Source organism: Macrosteles quadrilineatus, unplaced genomic scaffold, assembly GCF_028750875.1.
Source record: "Macrosteles quadrilineatus isolate MER2022 unplaced genomic scaffold, UCM_ALF_1.0 Scaffold_4__1_contigs__length_99947679, whole genome shotgun sequence".
Classification (NCBI taxonomy): Eukaryota; Metazoa; Arthropoda; class Insecta; order Hemiptera; family Cicadellidae; genus Macrosteles; species Macrosteles quadrilineatus.
This window is the reverse complement of record NW_026542597.1, coordinates 14,339,027-14,355,694: the sequence shown is the minus strand read 5'-3', so window position 1 is coordinate 14,355,694 and position 16,668 is coordinate 14,339,027. Positions and strand designations below refer to the sequence as shown.

The 16,668-nt window shown below is 33.5% G+C and overlaps 1 protein-coding gene across 1 annotated transcript; it reads right to left on the bottom strand.

The window, feature by feature from the left end:
* Positions 1 to 130: 130 nt before the first annotated feature.
* Positions 131 to 7,779, bottom strand: LOC128991834 (succinate dehydrogenase [ubiquinone] iron-sulfur subunit, mitochondrial-like). Its single transcript, XM_054415042.1, has 6 exons — positions 7,684 to 7,779; positions 7,115 to 7,266; positions 3,946 to 4,089; positions 1,546 to 1,741; positions 834 to 1,058; positions 131 to 589 (listed from the first exon to the last, which is right to left on the bottom strand). Exons 1-6 carry the CDS (start codon positions 7,741 to 7,743, stop codon positions 488 to 490), a joined length of 879 nt encoding a protein of 292 aa, XP_054271017.1. The 5' UTR covers positions 7,744 to 7,779; the 3' UTR covers positions 131 to 487.
* Between the last annotated feature and the right edge of the window lie 8,889 nt (positions 7,780 to 16,668).

The following is a 16,668-nucleotide window of genomic DNA, read 5'->3' as shown; positions in this document are numbered from 1 at the left end:
AGTTGATCACGGCGGTTTGAATGTAACTTAAAGTATATCCCTCTCGAACTTGATAAAATACTTCTAATCCAATAGAAGATCGCGTTGAGAAATGGGTTTTAACTATTCCTTAGGAATTAACAAACAGAAATCACCAAAAATAATTTATTATAACAAACAGCAACCTTTACAAAGAAAATAAATTAATAAGTCTAAAAGGGTGAAAATGCCGTGTGTTCAGGAGCGACAAGACAAAAAGAAAATACTGACTCTTGTCAATCCGACCGATGCCAAATGCTGACAGATCTTGAATAAAATGTTGGATTGAAAGATTGTTGTAGCACCAAACAATAAAATCACTTAAAAATCCAATTTTTGAACATCAAATTATGGCAAAAACATGAATTGTACTTTGATTTGTTATACCGTGCCGAGTCATTCCAGGGAGGCAAAATGACAGCTATAATACTGGCAGGTGTAGATCTAATTTTACTATATTATGTAATATCTACTGCTGTAGAGCTGAGGTGTTGAGGCCAGGTTCGTCTTTCTTGGCGATTCCAGACAGAAGCTTCTTGATCTCAGCGATAGCTTTGCCAGGGTTCAGTCCCTAAAACATACATTATCGGTACATGATAAATTGTAAGAGTTTGTAAATTTGTATTTTTTTGGGAATAAATATTAAAGTATAAGGTTATTTTAAAAATTTACAGCATAGTGCATAAAATAAACAGGGACAGGAAAAAGTAATGTCTGCAGAAATTAAGCGAGTAATCGAGAATACATTACTGATCACAATAAATTATTGAAATTAACTAGTCAATAATATGAATAATTGTTGACCTAGGACTAACCTTGGGACAAGTTCGGGTGCAGTTCATGATGGTGTGGCATCGGTAGACGCTGAAGGGGTCCTTCAGTTTGCCGAGTCGCTGCTCTGTCGCCTCATCACGGGAGTCGATTATCCACCGGTAGGCTTGCATCAGCACTGCGGGGCCAAGGTATTTATCTCCGTTCCACCAGTAAGAGGGACAGGATGTGGAGCAGCAGGCGCACAGAATACACTCGTAAAGACCGTCCTGGGTACAACATAACAATTGTGACAGGGAAGTAACTGCGTGAAATCATACACCATGGGAAATTTACACAATAACAGGTCTTTTCATAATGTTCAAGTGTAATCTAAAAAAAAAAAAAAAAAAAAAAAAACAAGTAAAGACAGGATAAGAAACAAAGGAAGTAGACAATAATGTGGTAGTGATAAGACATTAGTTTGAAAAAAGGAGTATGACATGACTAACTATATTTGGTCACAAGAAAAAAATAGATATTGAAGTATGGAAGAAATGTATTTTGTGATAAAATTTAAAGAAAAGAACAGAAGACCATAAAAACTTGGCAAAACACCATGAAGAGAACCTGGTCCTGATTATATAAGATACTAATGTTGATACTACCTGCTGTTTCCATAGGACTCGATCCTACCAAGAACTGTAGCTACATCCTCCGAACTATTCATAGTTTTGGACATTAAGACTAAACATCGGTTGATTAAATGAAACTAACCAGTTTCTTGCGGTCGTCCACACTCTGCAGGTACTGCTGACTGCCGCTCTTAGCCTCGTTCTTGCGCTGCAGCCACGGTTGAATGCTGCGGTATTGCTGGTAGAAGTTGTTCATGTCTGGAACCAAGTCCTTGATCACGTACATGTGCGGTAGAGGGTAGATCTTGGCTGGCTTGCTGCTCGACTCGTCAATCTTACTGCGGAAAAAATATACCCTCTGAGTGATTTATTTACTTTTGCAATATAAATATAAACTTAATAAGCCACTGATTTTTTTTATGTTTTGTATCATGTGTTCTAATCTTATTATTATTTGTTGCTTTTCTTTTAGAGTTTTAGAAGTTTGAATAAAGATTGTTGTAAATTTTTATTGAGAAATATTACTAGGCACGATTACACAAATTATAGTAGCCCAGTAGGCCTATTTGATTATTTAGTCAAATATTTAGCCAAACGTTTATCCTGCATAATGTATTTCTATCAATTTAAAGCTATAATTTCTTTGATTCAAATGTCAATACCTATATCAAAAGTATAGAAAATTAAGTGTTTTTAGTAGTCTACTTTTCAATACAAATAAAACAAATCTGTATATTTGTCCTCTTCAAGACATGTATGATATGGGTAGTGCTGATTTTTTGTTTAACTTGATCTTAAACGATTTTCAAAACAACTATGATAATGTGTTATTTTGCAAACTCAAAAGAGCTGGTTTTGCAACACCGTTTGGCAATCAAAATATTTACTTCATGAAAAGCTTTGGTTTAGAATTCATTGAAAATGGCATTAGGTAACATGCAAATTATTTGTAACATTCTTTAGATAAGTTTATGAGGCACTATGGCAGGAATGTTCATTGAGCTAATCAAACAACAAACACTTCAACAACACAAAGGTTTGGTATATACCGTTACTTGTATTGATTCAGCTGTCACGTAAAATTACCGAGGAGTTGTGCTTAATGAAGTTTCTTGTATTGTTACAGCGTAATTTTATCGGTTGATTTCTTTTTTTAAAATTTCAAAATTGTTTGTGCTTTATAACTTTTATACTGAGACTGATTAGTATAGAAATTTACATAGGCCTACTATATAGGGCCAATCTATTTAAAATTGTTGCCTATTGTTTCATCTATTTATTTTAAGAATTGGTCATAGTCATTAATTGTGTATTGAATGTAGGCCTATAATAATGAAGGTTGCAATACAGATTATAATGGGCCTATGTAATAACATCTTGGCAATAGCCAATTTACTTTTTCCTGAAAATTCAAAATATGGAGATGAGATAGTAAATTCCAAAGTTTCAAAGTAACTTCAATAAATAAAACATACACACAACATTTTTATTGTGTGGATTTTAATTCGTAGGCAGATCCGATGGAGACACAATTCTGTTAGCTCAAAATACCTTGTTTTACTTGATACAGTAGAACCCCTCATATCCGGCCTTGGTTTTACCGGTCCTCTGTTTATCCGGGCCCTTCCAGGAAGCCAATAAGAAAATGTTTTTCTCGCATCTTACAGACATTTAGATGCAAGCACTAGTCTTTGCGTTTACTCAAGTCATAAAATGAATTGTTCTCACTATTTATCTGTTTGTTTATAATGTATTTACTGTGTCACTATACTCAGTTGAGCTAGTAGGCCTAACCTCTGAACAGTTGGTTGATTATTTTCCAAACTGGGGTTAGTACAGTACAGTCGTACCGGTACATTAATTTTTGTATTTCACTAAGTGGATAAGAAAGTTGAGTAACTTATAAATGCATGTACCATTTAAGTCCTAATGATCTTCAAGTCCAATTCATTGTCATTTTACCTCCATTATTGTTTAATATTTTTTGTAGGCCTACCTGGAATCATAGTATTTGTACTATCATTACTTAACGACTTTAGCTTACAAATAATTTTTTTTTAAGTTATAAACATGTTTATTCTTCTAAAAATAATCCCAGAACAGACTTGAATGATACTTTTGACTGCATATATTGATTAGATAATATTATTAGATCAATGGTCATTTTCATAGTAGGTTGGTTTATCCGGCCAAATGGTAATCCGGCCAGGGGCTTGGTCCCGTGGTGGCTGGATATGAGGGGTTCTACTGTAGCTAGCATTATGAAAGGGGGGTACTTGATAACTCAAGGTGGGCCACAAACCGCTAAGTTATTTCATTATAAGATTGAAAATTGCCATTGGCAGAAATTCAACCTGGGCGTTTTCCCAAAAGTGGGGAAATCCATAAAACTTTGGTTTACTCAAGGATTGAAGAAGCTCAGATTAAAGGACCGAGGTCCCCACAAAATAGAGGACCCGAGGAATACAGGAGATTTATGCACTAAAACTCTATTTTCAAGAATCCAAAGTCGACCATGACAAACCTTTGTACTTGGATTTACCTGATACAAGCCAGTGTGTTGACTCCACCGATGTTCATTGCGCAAGAGCCGCAGATTCCTTCACGACAAGATCTGCGGAAAGTGAGGGTTGGGTCTACCTCATTCTTTATCTTGATCAAAGCGTCCAATACCATTGGGCCGCATCTGCAAATTTATTCAGAGCTCTCAATAAAATGTGCACAGTAACAGACACTTGAGGAAAATAAACAGTTTTGTTAGCAAGGTAGGAAAGGTAATATTAATAAATAAAGGAAGTGTTAAAGAAAAAAAATTGACAGGCGAAAAATGTGTAGATAAAATAAGTCATGAAAAAAGCAACTGGACCAGTGACAACACATCAAGGAAATGTAACTCTTTAAAAATATAATAAAAATCCAATGGTGTGGCGCTTGTCATCATCTTTGAAAAAATAGGTTGTTTATTAATATTATAAGGATCTTTTAAAATCTATAAATGGTAACGCCGTTCCCTCCCCAATATAAAAATTGTACATTTTTAAAGCAAAATTTCCATGAGATGAGGATTATTTCTTTCTACAATGAATAATCATCTCTTTCTATGAGAAGATTAAGCATACACCTAGAACTAATTAAATAAACCAATACCGGTATTTAAATTACCAAACTTTTAGTGGTTGTAATAAAAAAACCGTTTAGAAGGAACTTATTAAAGGAAATTAAAACTAAGCAAATTTAGTACTATCAACAGTTATACTTTATAAACTTGGCATTCAAAGTTAAAAATGATAGAACTACCAATTAACGTCCTCTGGTCCCCAACACGTCTTCCATTAATTAATTTGGTAGCAGAATCAGCACGCTTAATTTAGTTTTACACCCCCAATCAATCAGTAGTAATCACCAGACCTAAAACGGCTACAAACATTGTTGTAAAATATGAGAACAATTAATTATCATTTGATCAGTTTCAAAAACAATTAATAGGTATATAAACATTCATTATAGAAAATTTCATCAGTGGTAGCTATATTGTTCTCAGAATACCGTACTTCATCTTTTTTGATTTATTTAATTAACAGCAATTTAATTTTACCGGTCAGTGATGACTGGTGGAGCATGTAAAGTTATGCAATCAGATACAAACTTATCAATGAACTTGGGTTAAAAGCCATGTTAGATTGGATTTTAATGGGAATTTGATTGCTCAAAAACATTGATAGCAGTTGTGGGCTCGACTCTGATAAGACATATTCACTGCATTCTACTGCTTCGACGGTTAGTTTTTGTGTGATGAGTGCAATATGAACCCTGCCCGGTTTTAAAGTTTTGATTGGAACAAATTGATGACAAAGCATGAACGAAACAGCCACAGTGATAAATTTGAATGATCACCCAACACAAAAGTACAGAAATGTAGTGTTAGGAATCAACGTTACTTTTATCATCTTGTTTCTGATTTTCAAGTTAGTCAAACAAATCATCGTTATGCAACATTCATAGTTCACAGATATGAGAAGTGTTACCAAATGTTTGATCATTGAGTCGATGTTGTGTAATCAAATTGAAACTTATGGGAGTAATTTATGTTTGTTTTGTGTTAAAATTAAAATTGTATAATCGTTTAATTTTTTAATTAATACATAATCCTCAGGTTTGACATATGATAAAATTATTGGTGGAAGAATAAAAAAATTGCATGCATAGTAAATTGATTTTAATTTAAATTTTAATTTCAAAGTCATATTCCTAGTCCAAACTGTTGTTTTTCTTACAACAAGAAATATTTTATGATACAATATCGCAAGGTAAAATTATATTATGATGGTATGTTGTTTCTGAATGGAAATAGAGTTACTCGTATAAAAAATAATTCACTCACATAATACAAGAACATAAAAGAAAATTTGTTATTGATGACAACAGTTATTGATAGAAATTATAATAATATTCAGCATTTCAGCAATGGCGTTATTCGATATTTGTTGAGTAGTCCTAGGGCCTGAAGTTAGTTGTGGAGGCAAAAGCAATTGTATTTAGGCCTACCTTTTAAATAAAAGAACAAAAATTCATTAATACATTTAAAATGTGCATTAGTATGAAATCAAAACATTTGTATGAGCTTTCTTTATTTCCTATGTAAGACACAGTACAACACACCGCAAGCAGTGCAAACATTTTTTCTAAGCCTAAGTAAGATTAACTTGGTAACTAACAAGAAGGTTGTGTGTCGCCAGCAACAAGAGGAATAACATTTTAAAATAAAACTATGATTTATAAATAACTATTATTTGGTAGCAAGTAGGCCTATGCTCTTGTCATTTCTAGACACTAACCTCTTCTAAACTGGAGCAATGAGCAAATAATCTTTAGGCCTACTTACACTAGTATTTGAGTAATTAATAATGAATTTGACACAACATTATAGCCTATGCAAATGGCGATACTGAAATGTGGAACCAGAGGGTAGGGGGAAAATATTAAGATTAAGTTGTATCACTGATCATGCGTTTCAAAGCTTTTTGGCAGCACACACACCAAATTGAGGAAATATTTATTAGTCAACAAAGATTGTGCTATAGAAAATTCCTGATATTGCCGCAACTAACAACAGAAAGATGATTATGTCTCTGTAACCATCATAGATGTTTCAATTTATTTGTTGAACACTTATCAAATGCTCACACTTTTGCCGAAATTATGCAAGATGTTCAAGATGATTGACGCAGAAATGTCTTAATGGACCTTTATTTAATTTGTTTATCAGCCACTTGCTTTCTTGTTAACTTAATTCTTGTAAACTATTTTTAACGGTTAAGTTAGCCATCCTCAGTTTTTGTACATTACTGTTTTGTTACATGTAGACCTAACTTAAAAATGGAGTTGTCCATTGGTAAGTCAATACATGAAAAGGGTCAAAGCATACTTTAAATGCTTAATAAGCAGATAAATAAATAGATAGTTAACTTAACTTACTGCTGTTGGGATGTACAGTATAACTTCAGTAGGAAATAATTGCAATAGGCCTGATTAAGTTACTAGTCTCGCCAAATCAGTTCAGCCCTAAAAGATAAAGTAGGTAGGAACTTTGCTTTGTAATGAGAATTTATCATCACACGTTAAATTTGCACCGATTATTCAACAACTTTGAAATGAAACCACATTCAATAGTTTGGTGGAAAATAAAACATGAACCATAGGAAAATACTTACGTATTCAAATCAACAGTGTATTCCTGCATAGAGGGCTTTGAATCAGGGTTGTCCGGATTCCATCGGTAGATGGCAAATGTCTTTGTACGCTTAGGCTTCTCGGCAGCAGCTGGGGTAGCCGAGGCCACGGCGCTGACATGCACCCTTTTGGCCTGAAATGTCATAAAATTGAATAATATAAAAGAGAGGATTTTTCTTCATGGTAACCTTGACATAATTATAAGGCATTTTGTTTAACTTACATAATCCTGACCTATGCTAGGGCAAATATGTTCATCATTTATTTCCTGGTTGAAGATAATTTGATTTTTAAATGAAACTATAAAATTTTAAAAGGTTTATTCGTCTCTAAATTGTAAGTCTGAACTGTATTTTAAATTAAGGAAATGATTAAACAAAATCTAGGTGAAACAAAAGCTCTCCTTGAGAACTTTCCAAGGGACTCATTACGTAATGAGATATTTTTAATTAAATGAAGTTGATGATGTTTTAATGTTTTTTTATGTTTAAATAAAAATATTATTTTTCAAACTTCTGTTATTCATAAAAAGACTATGCAATTAATTTACCTGTGATAGGGAAATCTGGCAAACTCGCTGCAACAACATCTCCATTGATGAAGTCGCCATATTTAATAATACAGACGACAAATAGCCCAAGGAGAAACGAAAATGCCTGTTTGTTCTCGATTCTGCTTCTATTGTAGTTATAAAAAGTTTTATTGGAAGATATGCATTGATTATATATCAACAATATTCGCAGTTGGTAATAATGTAATGAGTATTATCGGTATTATGGATAGAATTAATTTAGTTATTCTATAAGTAGTTGTGGCGAGTTCAGCATAAATACAACTACAAGTAATACATTATGACTCAGAACTCTCTACTGTGAGCATTACATTCATGTGACAGAAATGGAAGACAAAATACTACAAACAATTTAAAGTTATAATTTTTTTCTTTTTTTCTTTCGTGTCTACGAGAGTGGCATTTTTTTAATGATGTCAAACACTTTTAAGGGAAAGCGGTCCAAACCCATTAAAGTTTTGTGGATGTGCCGGGGATTGAACCCGTCTCTCCCGCACCGAAGTCCGAGACGCTAACCACTAGGCTAGCGACACACCCTATAACAACAAGATAACAGAAAAAATGTAAGTACAAACTAACCCAAAAATTCATTATTATAAATGTCAATTTATACCAAATGTAAAACATGTTCAAAGTCTAATGTACATAACATCATAGATAAAACATACTATATAACATTCCATACCTTATACAATACCATGCCTTATTTCATAGCCATTTTTGATGTACGGAATAGTGCTCTGGTGACACTCCCCTGCATGCTATGAAATACTTTTGTTACAAAAAAAGCTGTGAGGGTGATAACATCTAAAGGCCCTAGAGAACATTGCCGACCCATCTTCAAAGAATTGGGAATCCTCACAGTGGTGAGCCAGTGTGTGCTCAATAGTCTGGTCGTGCTAAAGGAGAACCTGAGTGATGTTGTGACCCGTGCCCATGTAGCACAGATGGTTGGGCCAACGTTGGCCAACTGTGGGACAGTTGGTCGATGGTTGGTTGGAGCTTCCACAACCAACCAACCGTTGTCCAACTGTATATCTCGTAGTTGGGCCAACCAATATTTACAACTGTGGACCAACATTGGTTCATTGTTAATTAAATACATTAATATGCATTGCTGGGTATCATACATCAAGCCAACCGTTGTCCAACCGTTTTTCACTCCGTTGGACCAACAAAAGATACTTTTGTTGGACCAACAATGGTCCATAGTTGAGTTTACACGACTTTCATTCTCTGGGTCTAGCTTTCACAACATAATTATAATAAAATATCTGGTTTTACAATACCTTTATCAGTTCCAAAAGTTTCCAAAAGTTTTTGGAACTGATAAAGGTATTGTAAAACCAGATATTTTATATATTACAGTTCCGGCGCTACAACAATGAATTTTAATAATTTTAATAATGCAAATATTTTTTAAATTAATATTCTTTAACTTATTTGCAACAATTTAAGGGGAAAGAGTAATTAATCATATAACAGGCAATTATAATAGCATTAACAATCTAACGGTAATTAATTAATCATTCAAATACCAGTATCCTCTCTAACTCCAAAAAAAAAAAAACTACTTATGATGCCTTAACAGATTAACAGAATCATATTATACTGTGTAGTATCAAAAATGTTTGAAGTATTGCGACCATTGCAACTGTCGGCTACTCTTTCACCACTTGAAAACTCTCTATATCAGCTATCACAGATAGCTCAGTGGTAAAGTAAGAGGCTCATAAGTCGAAGGACCGGGTTCGAGACCCGTCTGGGCCAAAAAAAATTTTGTTCTAGTTTTTTTTCAAAATTTGTTTTTATGAACTATTTAATCAATTTACTCAACTAATAATTATGCTTTTCGTACTAAATCTTTATTATTTTGTGTGAAATAAAACGGTTGGACAATGGTTGGCTGGAAAACTGTTTAAAGAGGTGACATTTCTACCGTTGGCCAACTGTGTGGCTCCACAATTTACCAACGTTGGCCCAACCATCTGTGCTACATGGGTGGTGATAGACATGGGTATGGAATAAGAAGAGCCCATGACCTTGATATGCCTCGCTGCCGCTTGAGCCATACCATAAGGAGATACCCCCGCTTGGCTATTAAAATCTACAACTCCCTTCCAAACCACCTAAGGAACCTCGACTGTACAGCGTTTAAGACCGAGCTGAAGAACTTGCTCACAAATAGGCCCCTGTATAGTCTTGACGAGTTGTCTAATGATCCTTTAATGCCCGGTTGAGAAACAGACACGCTTACCCCAGCCTAAGTTTTAAAGTTTAAAGTTTTTGGAATTTTGTAAAGCAAGTTTTGTAAATAATAATTTTGTAAATATTAGTATAACGACGCAATCTATCCGAGATACTTCGGTCAAAGATTAAGACAACAAGTATTCAAGTAAGTAAGTAAGTATTCATTCAAGTTTAAGCATCAAAAGTCAATGCTCAAAGACAAAAAGTATTTCCTCTTACCAAAAATGTTTCATTTGGAATCCATCTATTAATTTTATTTCGGGAGTATTTCAAAAGTTCCAAAATCGGAAGATCCAAAGAATATATTGCCGATCAGAAGTTCCAAAATCGAAAGATCCAACGTTTATATTGCCGATCGGATCTTCCAAAATTGGAATTTCCAAAGGTTATTTAGCGGGTCGGAAGATCCAAAATCAAAAGATCCAAAGAAAATATTGCCGATCGGAAGTTCCAAAATCGTAAGATCCAAAAGTACAGTCATAACTAGAAGTACAAATTTATTTCTTAAAGTAAACTTATGAAATAGACTGTCCGTTTCACTTTGGAACTTGTGATCATATGCCGGGTCGGAATTTCCAAAACTCTAGTAATCAGATCGGAAGTTCCAAAACGCTAGAACTGTTGCGTCTCTCAGATTGAAGGCGTTTAAACACACGTCGTCACCAGCAACGTTAATGGTTATTTGTTTTGTTAATTGATATTTTAATTAATATTTTTGTATTCGTATTTTCAAGTACACACACTTAAATACACACGCATTCATACATACATGTATATATGGGATTTTGAAGGCATGCAGGGCTAGTGTTGGTATTGTTTACTATTTATTTTCAAAAGTAAAATAACGTGTTTATTTTTATTCTTAAAAGATGGTTTAAGTATTAACCTTGACAATAACAATACTAAATTATCTGGCAAACGTCTTAAACAAATAATAACTTATTTTTATAGCTTATGACAATTTTTGTTTACTCCGTAAGAGAATCTGGAATAAATCATTTGAAAAATGAAAAGATAATGAATTTGTCGTGGTTTTTTTGAGCTGAACTATTAAGTTGTAATAGTGTACTAGTAACCAACGCTAAATATTTGAAGTTGTTTCCGGTTGTTGTAACAAACAGGTAGTTTCAAATTTAATTAAATTGAAATTGTAACGTTAAATTATATTTAGTTTTCCCCACAACTAGCGAATGTCTGCTGTAACCTAATTCAAGTGAAATGTAATTTTTTCCTTACAAAGAATGTGTTTTATCAGGAAATGTAAAATGTTCAACTGTATATCAAACATTTGCGTCTAATCAAGTTTTGTTGGAGATTCAATTTGTGTACCTAAGTAAAAGGTTTTGTTGTAACAATTTTAAGTCATGTTTGAAAATACTTATTGTTCTGCAAACTATCACTTAATCGTTGAAGATATGAGAATTGCCTTATACGACATAGTTTTTTGGTCTTTATATGTGTAAATAGCTGTTCTGAATTAAACTGTTTAAAAAATTGACTACTCGATTCCCGTGCGTTCGACTGACCAACATTTGTACATTAACTCCCTTTACTATTCAAATACTGTTTGCGTAACTGTGATGTATATGGGTTGCGTTCTGAATCACAAGGCACTGTAATTATAGATAGGGCTCAGATTATTAATTGACGAATATTGTGTAAATAAAGCAATTGTTTTAAATCCGCTTATTAAAAGTATGCTATCGTAAACGAATCAATTTAGCATTTAATTTGTTTAAATAATAGTGATATATTGTTATCAAATGCACAACAATTATTTTCAATAAATGTGTTTCCAGTTGGTGTCGTTTGAGTGCACAGGCGTCAACTCAATGTTTCACCCGTATTTAATGGTAGATTGTACAAATTGTAAACACTATTTTTTATAGTTGAAACAAAATATGGACAGGTCTAATTAGTTACATAATTATTGAAATTAATTATTTCATTATAATAATCTTTCCAGTAAAAGATTTATGCTCCAATAGGACTTATCAGTTTTCGGCTTCAACTAATCAACGAAAAGTCTAGTGTGGTACCGAGAGATAAATTATGCCCCTTACCTATAAAAATAATCGTATTTTGCATGATAAATGTTTAAAAAAACTGGAGTAGGATCTAAAATATTCCTTTTTTAATTGCATACCTTATTCAAGTTGTTATTAGTTCTGCGATGAAATTTCTATGGTATTTAATAGAATTATATTTGTATTGTAATAAAACATGTCTGTGTAGTATATTTCCTTAACAATTAAATGTCATTAACCAAACTCAGCAAGGATCAGTCACCCGTTACTATCTTTTAGTTTAATATTCATTTATCTTTGTTTAAGGTATATTATTTTCTACAATTTAAAAACATTTATTAGAAGTCTAATTGTCTAAATGCAAATTTACTTGCTCTTATTGTCCTGCCATGTAGGTATAAAATAAAAAAATGAAAGTATTGTAGAAGAGGGTTCGTGTAAAGGTAAATTTAATGAAGAATACGCAGCTTAGTAATTTGTGGATATTGTAAAGAGTGTGATATTTCGTTATAAGTCTCTTTGAACTGTGAAGGATCCAAACAGTAAACAGAAAAATAAGTGTTACACAGGAATTAGTACTGGAAGGTGCTGAAGACTGTACAGTATGTAGAATCATTTGTGTTCGATAACTAAAGTGAACCTCCACAAAACTACAGTAACGGTAGGCCTACAGTGGTAGACTGTGGAAGTATAGTAAAGCTTGAAATAACATTAATTTGAAAAGGGAACTTATAACCTGTGGATGGAATTAAACAAAATTAAACAGTAAACAGTAAGCTAATGACGTAACTTGTCTATGATGTAGTCGATGTTAAGTATAAGCGGGACCTCCTTATATTTACAGATCTTAAAAGTACCTGATGGGACTAAAGTTGCTATGTTAGCTTCTCAAAATCGAATAACTGTTAAGTGTGTAATATTAACACGTTTTGATTTAAATTATGTTTCATACATCAAATTATTCTCAGACTAATGTACACTACAGATCGTCGAGTTGTTGAAACTCGACTAAAAGAACTTATTGATGATGAGAAGAATTTATTGACTTATCTATTTTCACCCTACGCTTTTAATAAAATATGCGATGGGAGTTTCTCTCATTTGTTTTGATTTTCTGTTTATATTGTGTTGTTATTTCGTCACCTTCATCGCAACCCATAAGGTCCATGTTAGATTCGCATACAACATACTTATCGTAACAGTATTTTTGTCATAAATAAATAAATGTAAAAATTAATAAAATAACACATCAACACATGATTATTCTGATTGCTTATTACATACCTTATAGGCCTACATTGCTTGTATTACAGAGTCGTTATTTTTTTATCAATCAAATGTCTTGGATTGTAATGAAATCATTTCTCGAAAATCATATTTAAAATATTTTTTTATCAAATGGTTTTAACGATTATACGTACTTTAAACCACAACCTAGCAAGGCTCAGTCCCCCGGTACTAAAAACTTAAAATGCGTGATATCATTGACTATATATACCTACAGGTAGGTATATATAGTCAATGGTGATATTTATAAGACCAATGTCTGTTCAACAAAGAGTAATTATTGAGCACCTGACATCCATCAGCAATATGGTATGTTCTTTTCCGACGAATCAATAGGCCAAAACATTGGCTGATGTGTTAACATTTAATAAAATGCATTTATAGATCAAAAGGTATTTATTTCCCGTGCTATTGCCGTTAAAAAGCACGGGTACAACAGCTAGTTATCAAAACATAGACAAAAATACATTAAGAAAGTGTTACCATACTAACAACATATTACATTGTGAAAGTTTGTGTGTTTGTTTTTCTTATTGGGGTTCAATCACTCACTGGTCGGATTAGGTTGAAATTTGGCATGCTGATAGCTCACTTTCCCGATTAAAATATAGGCATATCTTTATCTCAAAACTCATTTCGTGCTCCGCCCGACTCGATTGTCCGTTAGAGTTTGGATTTGCAACATATCAACCTATGATTACATTTGAGCACTTCTTCTTTATATCATAAGTTTCTTCTACATCTGTATTATAATTCAACACAGGGTTTACTAATTTGAAATATACGATACAGCCTATGAAATAACTACACCTTAGAGAAACAGATTGGGCAAATTGGTTTACTTCATACCAAGCTATCAATAACATACACACCAAATTATCTCCCCCCTGTAACAGCAAACCTAGGTACTCATTGAATTTAATAATATTCATATAGGAAATATTTCTTACAATTACTAGGGAAGAATTTAGTAGAATTACAGCAAGGTAAATGGAAAATTGGTTTCTCTGCAGGTTCACTGACGCGTGAGTATTTTAATTTTACGGGAGGCAGTACACAATAATGATATCTTAGGCCCCGGCCACACGATGTGGTTTAACCGCGCGAAGTTAAGCCGCGCGAAGTTAAGGGGTTCGACAACACATTGAATCAAATGAGAGTGGCCACACGAGGCGAAGTTTAGCCGCATGTGCGGTTGAGCCGCGACATGTCGTCCCCCGACCGCGCGAAGTTAAGCCGCGTTGGAGGGGATGACACATGCAGTCTTATGAGAGTGGCCACACGATACGGTTCGACCGCGCGGTAGCCGCGCTTATCGGAGATATTCTTCGGACATTTCCAGAGGTTTTATGAGTTTGTTTTGATTGTTTTTACCGGTTGTGTGGTGTTCAAACAATGTTTGATACATACAAACTCTGAACTATGGTTTCGCATGTGCTCGTAAAAGGTTTGGAACACAAAAATGGTTTTTCCGTTATGAAGGGATGGACCAAATGATTTATGTTAACATTTGGTTCCAGATCACCACAAGCTACTAATGCACAAACTAACATAAGTGTTTTGTCCATGACTAAAAAGAGTGGACTGAACTATTTAATAGAGTACTGATACTGGGAAAACCCAACAGGAAGCGGTTCATCCGCCCCGTGTGGCCAGGCACTTCGCGCGGCTTAACTTCGCGCGAAGATAAGCCGCGCGGCTTAAATTCGCCTCGTGTGGCCAGGGCCTTACTCATCATCATTGGCACAACCATTACGGATAATTATTATTATCACCGTAACATAATTAAAGAAGTAACTAAATCCAAAAAGATTACACAAACAAATTTACTTAATTACGTTAAAAAAAGTATATATCATAAAGCATTTCTTATGCTATATGATATTTATGGTTATACCATCGCAGGTGAAGCCGAAGGTACTTGCTAAGTAATTAATAACCCTTACATTGACATTGATCAAACAAAAGCCATGAAATGATTAGGGATATGCCTCAGACCCCAAATGAACGAAGGGTAAAAATTTGTTGAGTATATAAAAATTTCATATAAATATAAAATGCAAATCAAATAATTTGCATACTACTTTTTAATGTATTTAGTATCAGACAAAAACAAGAGTTAGTGAATTATTGAGTTAATTCAAGACTTGTATTATTGAATTGGTATTTTTCAATCATAAAGTCTTTAAAGTCTAGCATTAAGTCTTTCGATCTAAGATTTTAAATTCAGGGATTATGATTTAGTTTCATACATCAACATGGCATCAACCGATATACGCCGTCTGCAATTATGGTGCCTTGTTAGAAGGCAATCTATATATACCACAGTGAGGCAAGCAGTATTTGACAAATACGGGAGTTAGAAACTGTATGAGGAAAATTAAGATTTCCTAAACAAATTGGGCTGTTATCTAGATACATATTTTACTTTATAAAAAGATAAGTTACTTCAGATAAATACAGTATAAACCACAAAGTAAACTACCTATTTGTTCCATAATACTTAATTCTATGTTCTAATAGCAAAAAATAAAATGTTAGCCTACTGAGAGTATTCTCAGAAGATTAACTCTTCTATTAGGAGTATTTCATTCCATCTATGTTTGATAATATTGTTGTCATGATGGTTAAATTTAAAAAAGGAGATGTAAAAAAAAATTATCATAGCATATATTTAAGGCCAATACATACGCTAAGAGAATTGTAAAACTATACAAAGAGTGCTTCAAAGGGCATTTTGATACTCCATTGATAAAATACAAACAGTATTTTAGTAATTGCCTTTACGTGATATAAATTAGAACAAAACTAAAATTAATTAAAAACTCCGTTATACTTAATGGCTAATTTATGTGACAATATTTATCTAACATACAGCGAATTAAAATGTTGTTTTTAAACATTGTCTGAATATACGTCTTAAATATGATGTTGAAATGGTTTTTGGACAAAAAATACACACACCAAATAAGTAGTTTGGTTACTTTTCTATACAGATCTAAACTCGAGTGTCTAAACTTGCCCTGACATTAGCAACGCGGCTGGTTACGGCGTTCATCGCCTTCAATCTTAGAGACGCAACAGTTCTAGCATTTTGGATGTTCCGATCTGACTAGTAGCGTTTTGGAAATTCCGACCCGACATACGATCGCAAGATCCAAAGTGAAAAGGACAGCCTATTTCATAAGTTTACTTTAAGAAATAAATTTGTACTTCTAGTTATGACTGTACTTTTGGATCTTACGATTTTGGAACTTCCGATCGGCAATATTTTCTTTGGATCTTTTGATTTTGGATCATCCGACCCGCTAAATAACCTTTGGAAATTCCGATTTTGGAAGATCCGATCGGCAATATAAACGTTGGATCTTTTGATTTTGGAACTTCCGATCGGCAATAT

Excerpts from the sequence above, each read along its gene's own strand:
- LOC128991834 (XM_054415042.1), bottom strand. The coding sequence starts at position 7,743 with ATGGCGACTTCATCAATGGAGATGTTGTTGCAGCGAGTTTGCCAGATT. Across the intron at positions 1,742-3,945 it reads AACACACTGGCTTGTATCAG|TAAGATTGACGAGTCGAGCA; the intron begins GTAAATCCAAGT and ends TTTTTTCCGCAG. Across the intron at positions 1,059-1,545 it reads TGGACGACCGCAAGAAACTG|GACGGTCTTTACGAGTGTAT; the intron begins GTTAGTTTCATT and ends TGTTGTACCCAG.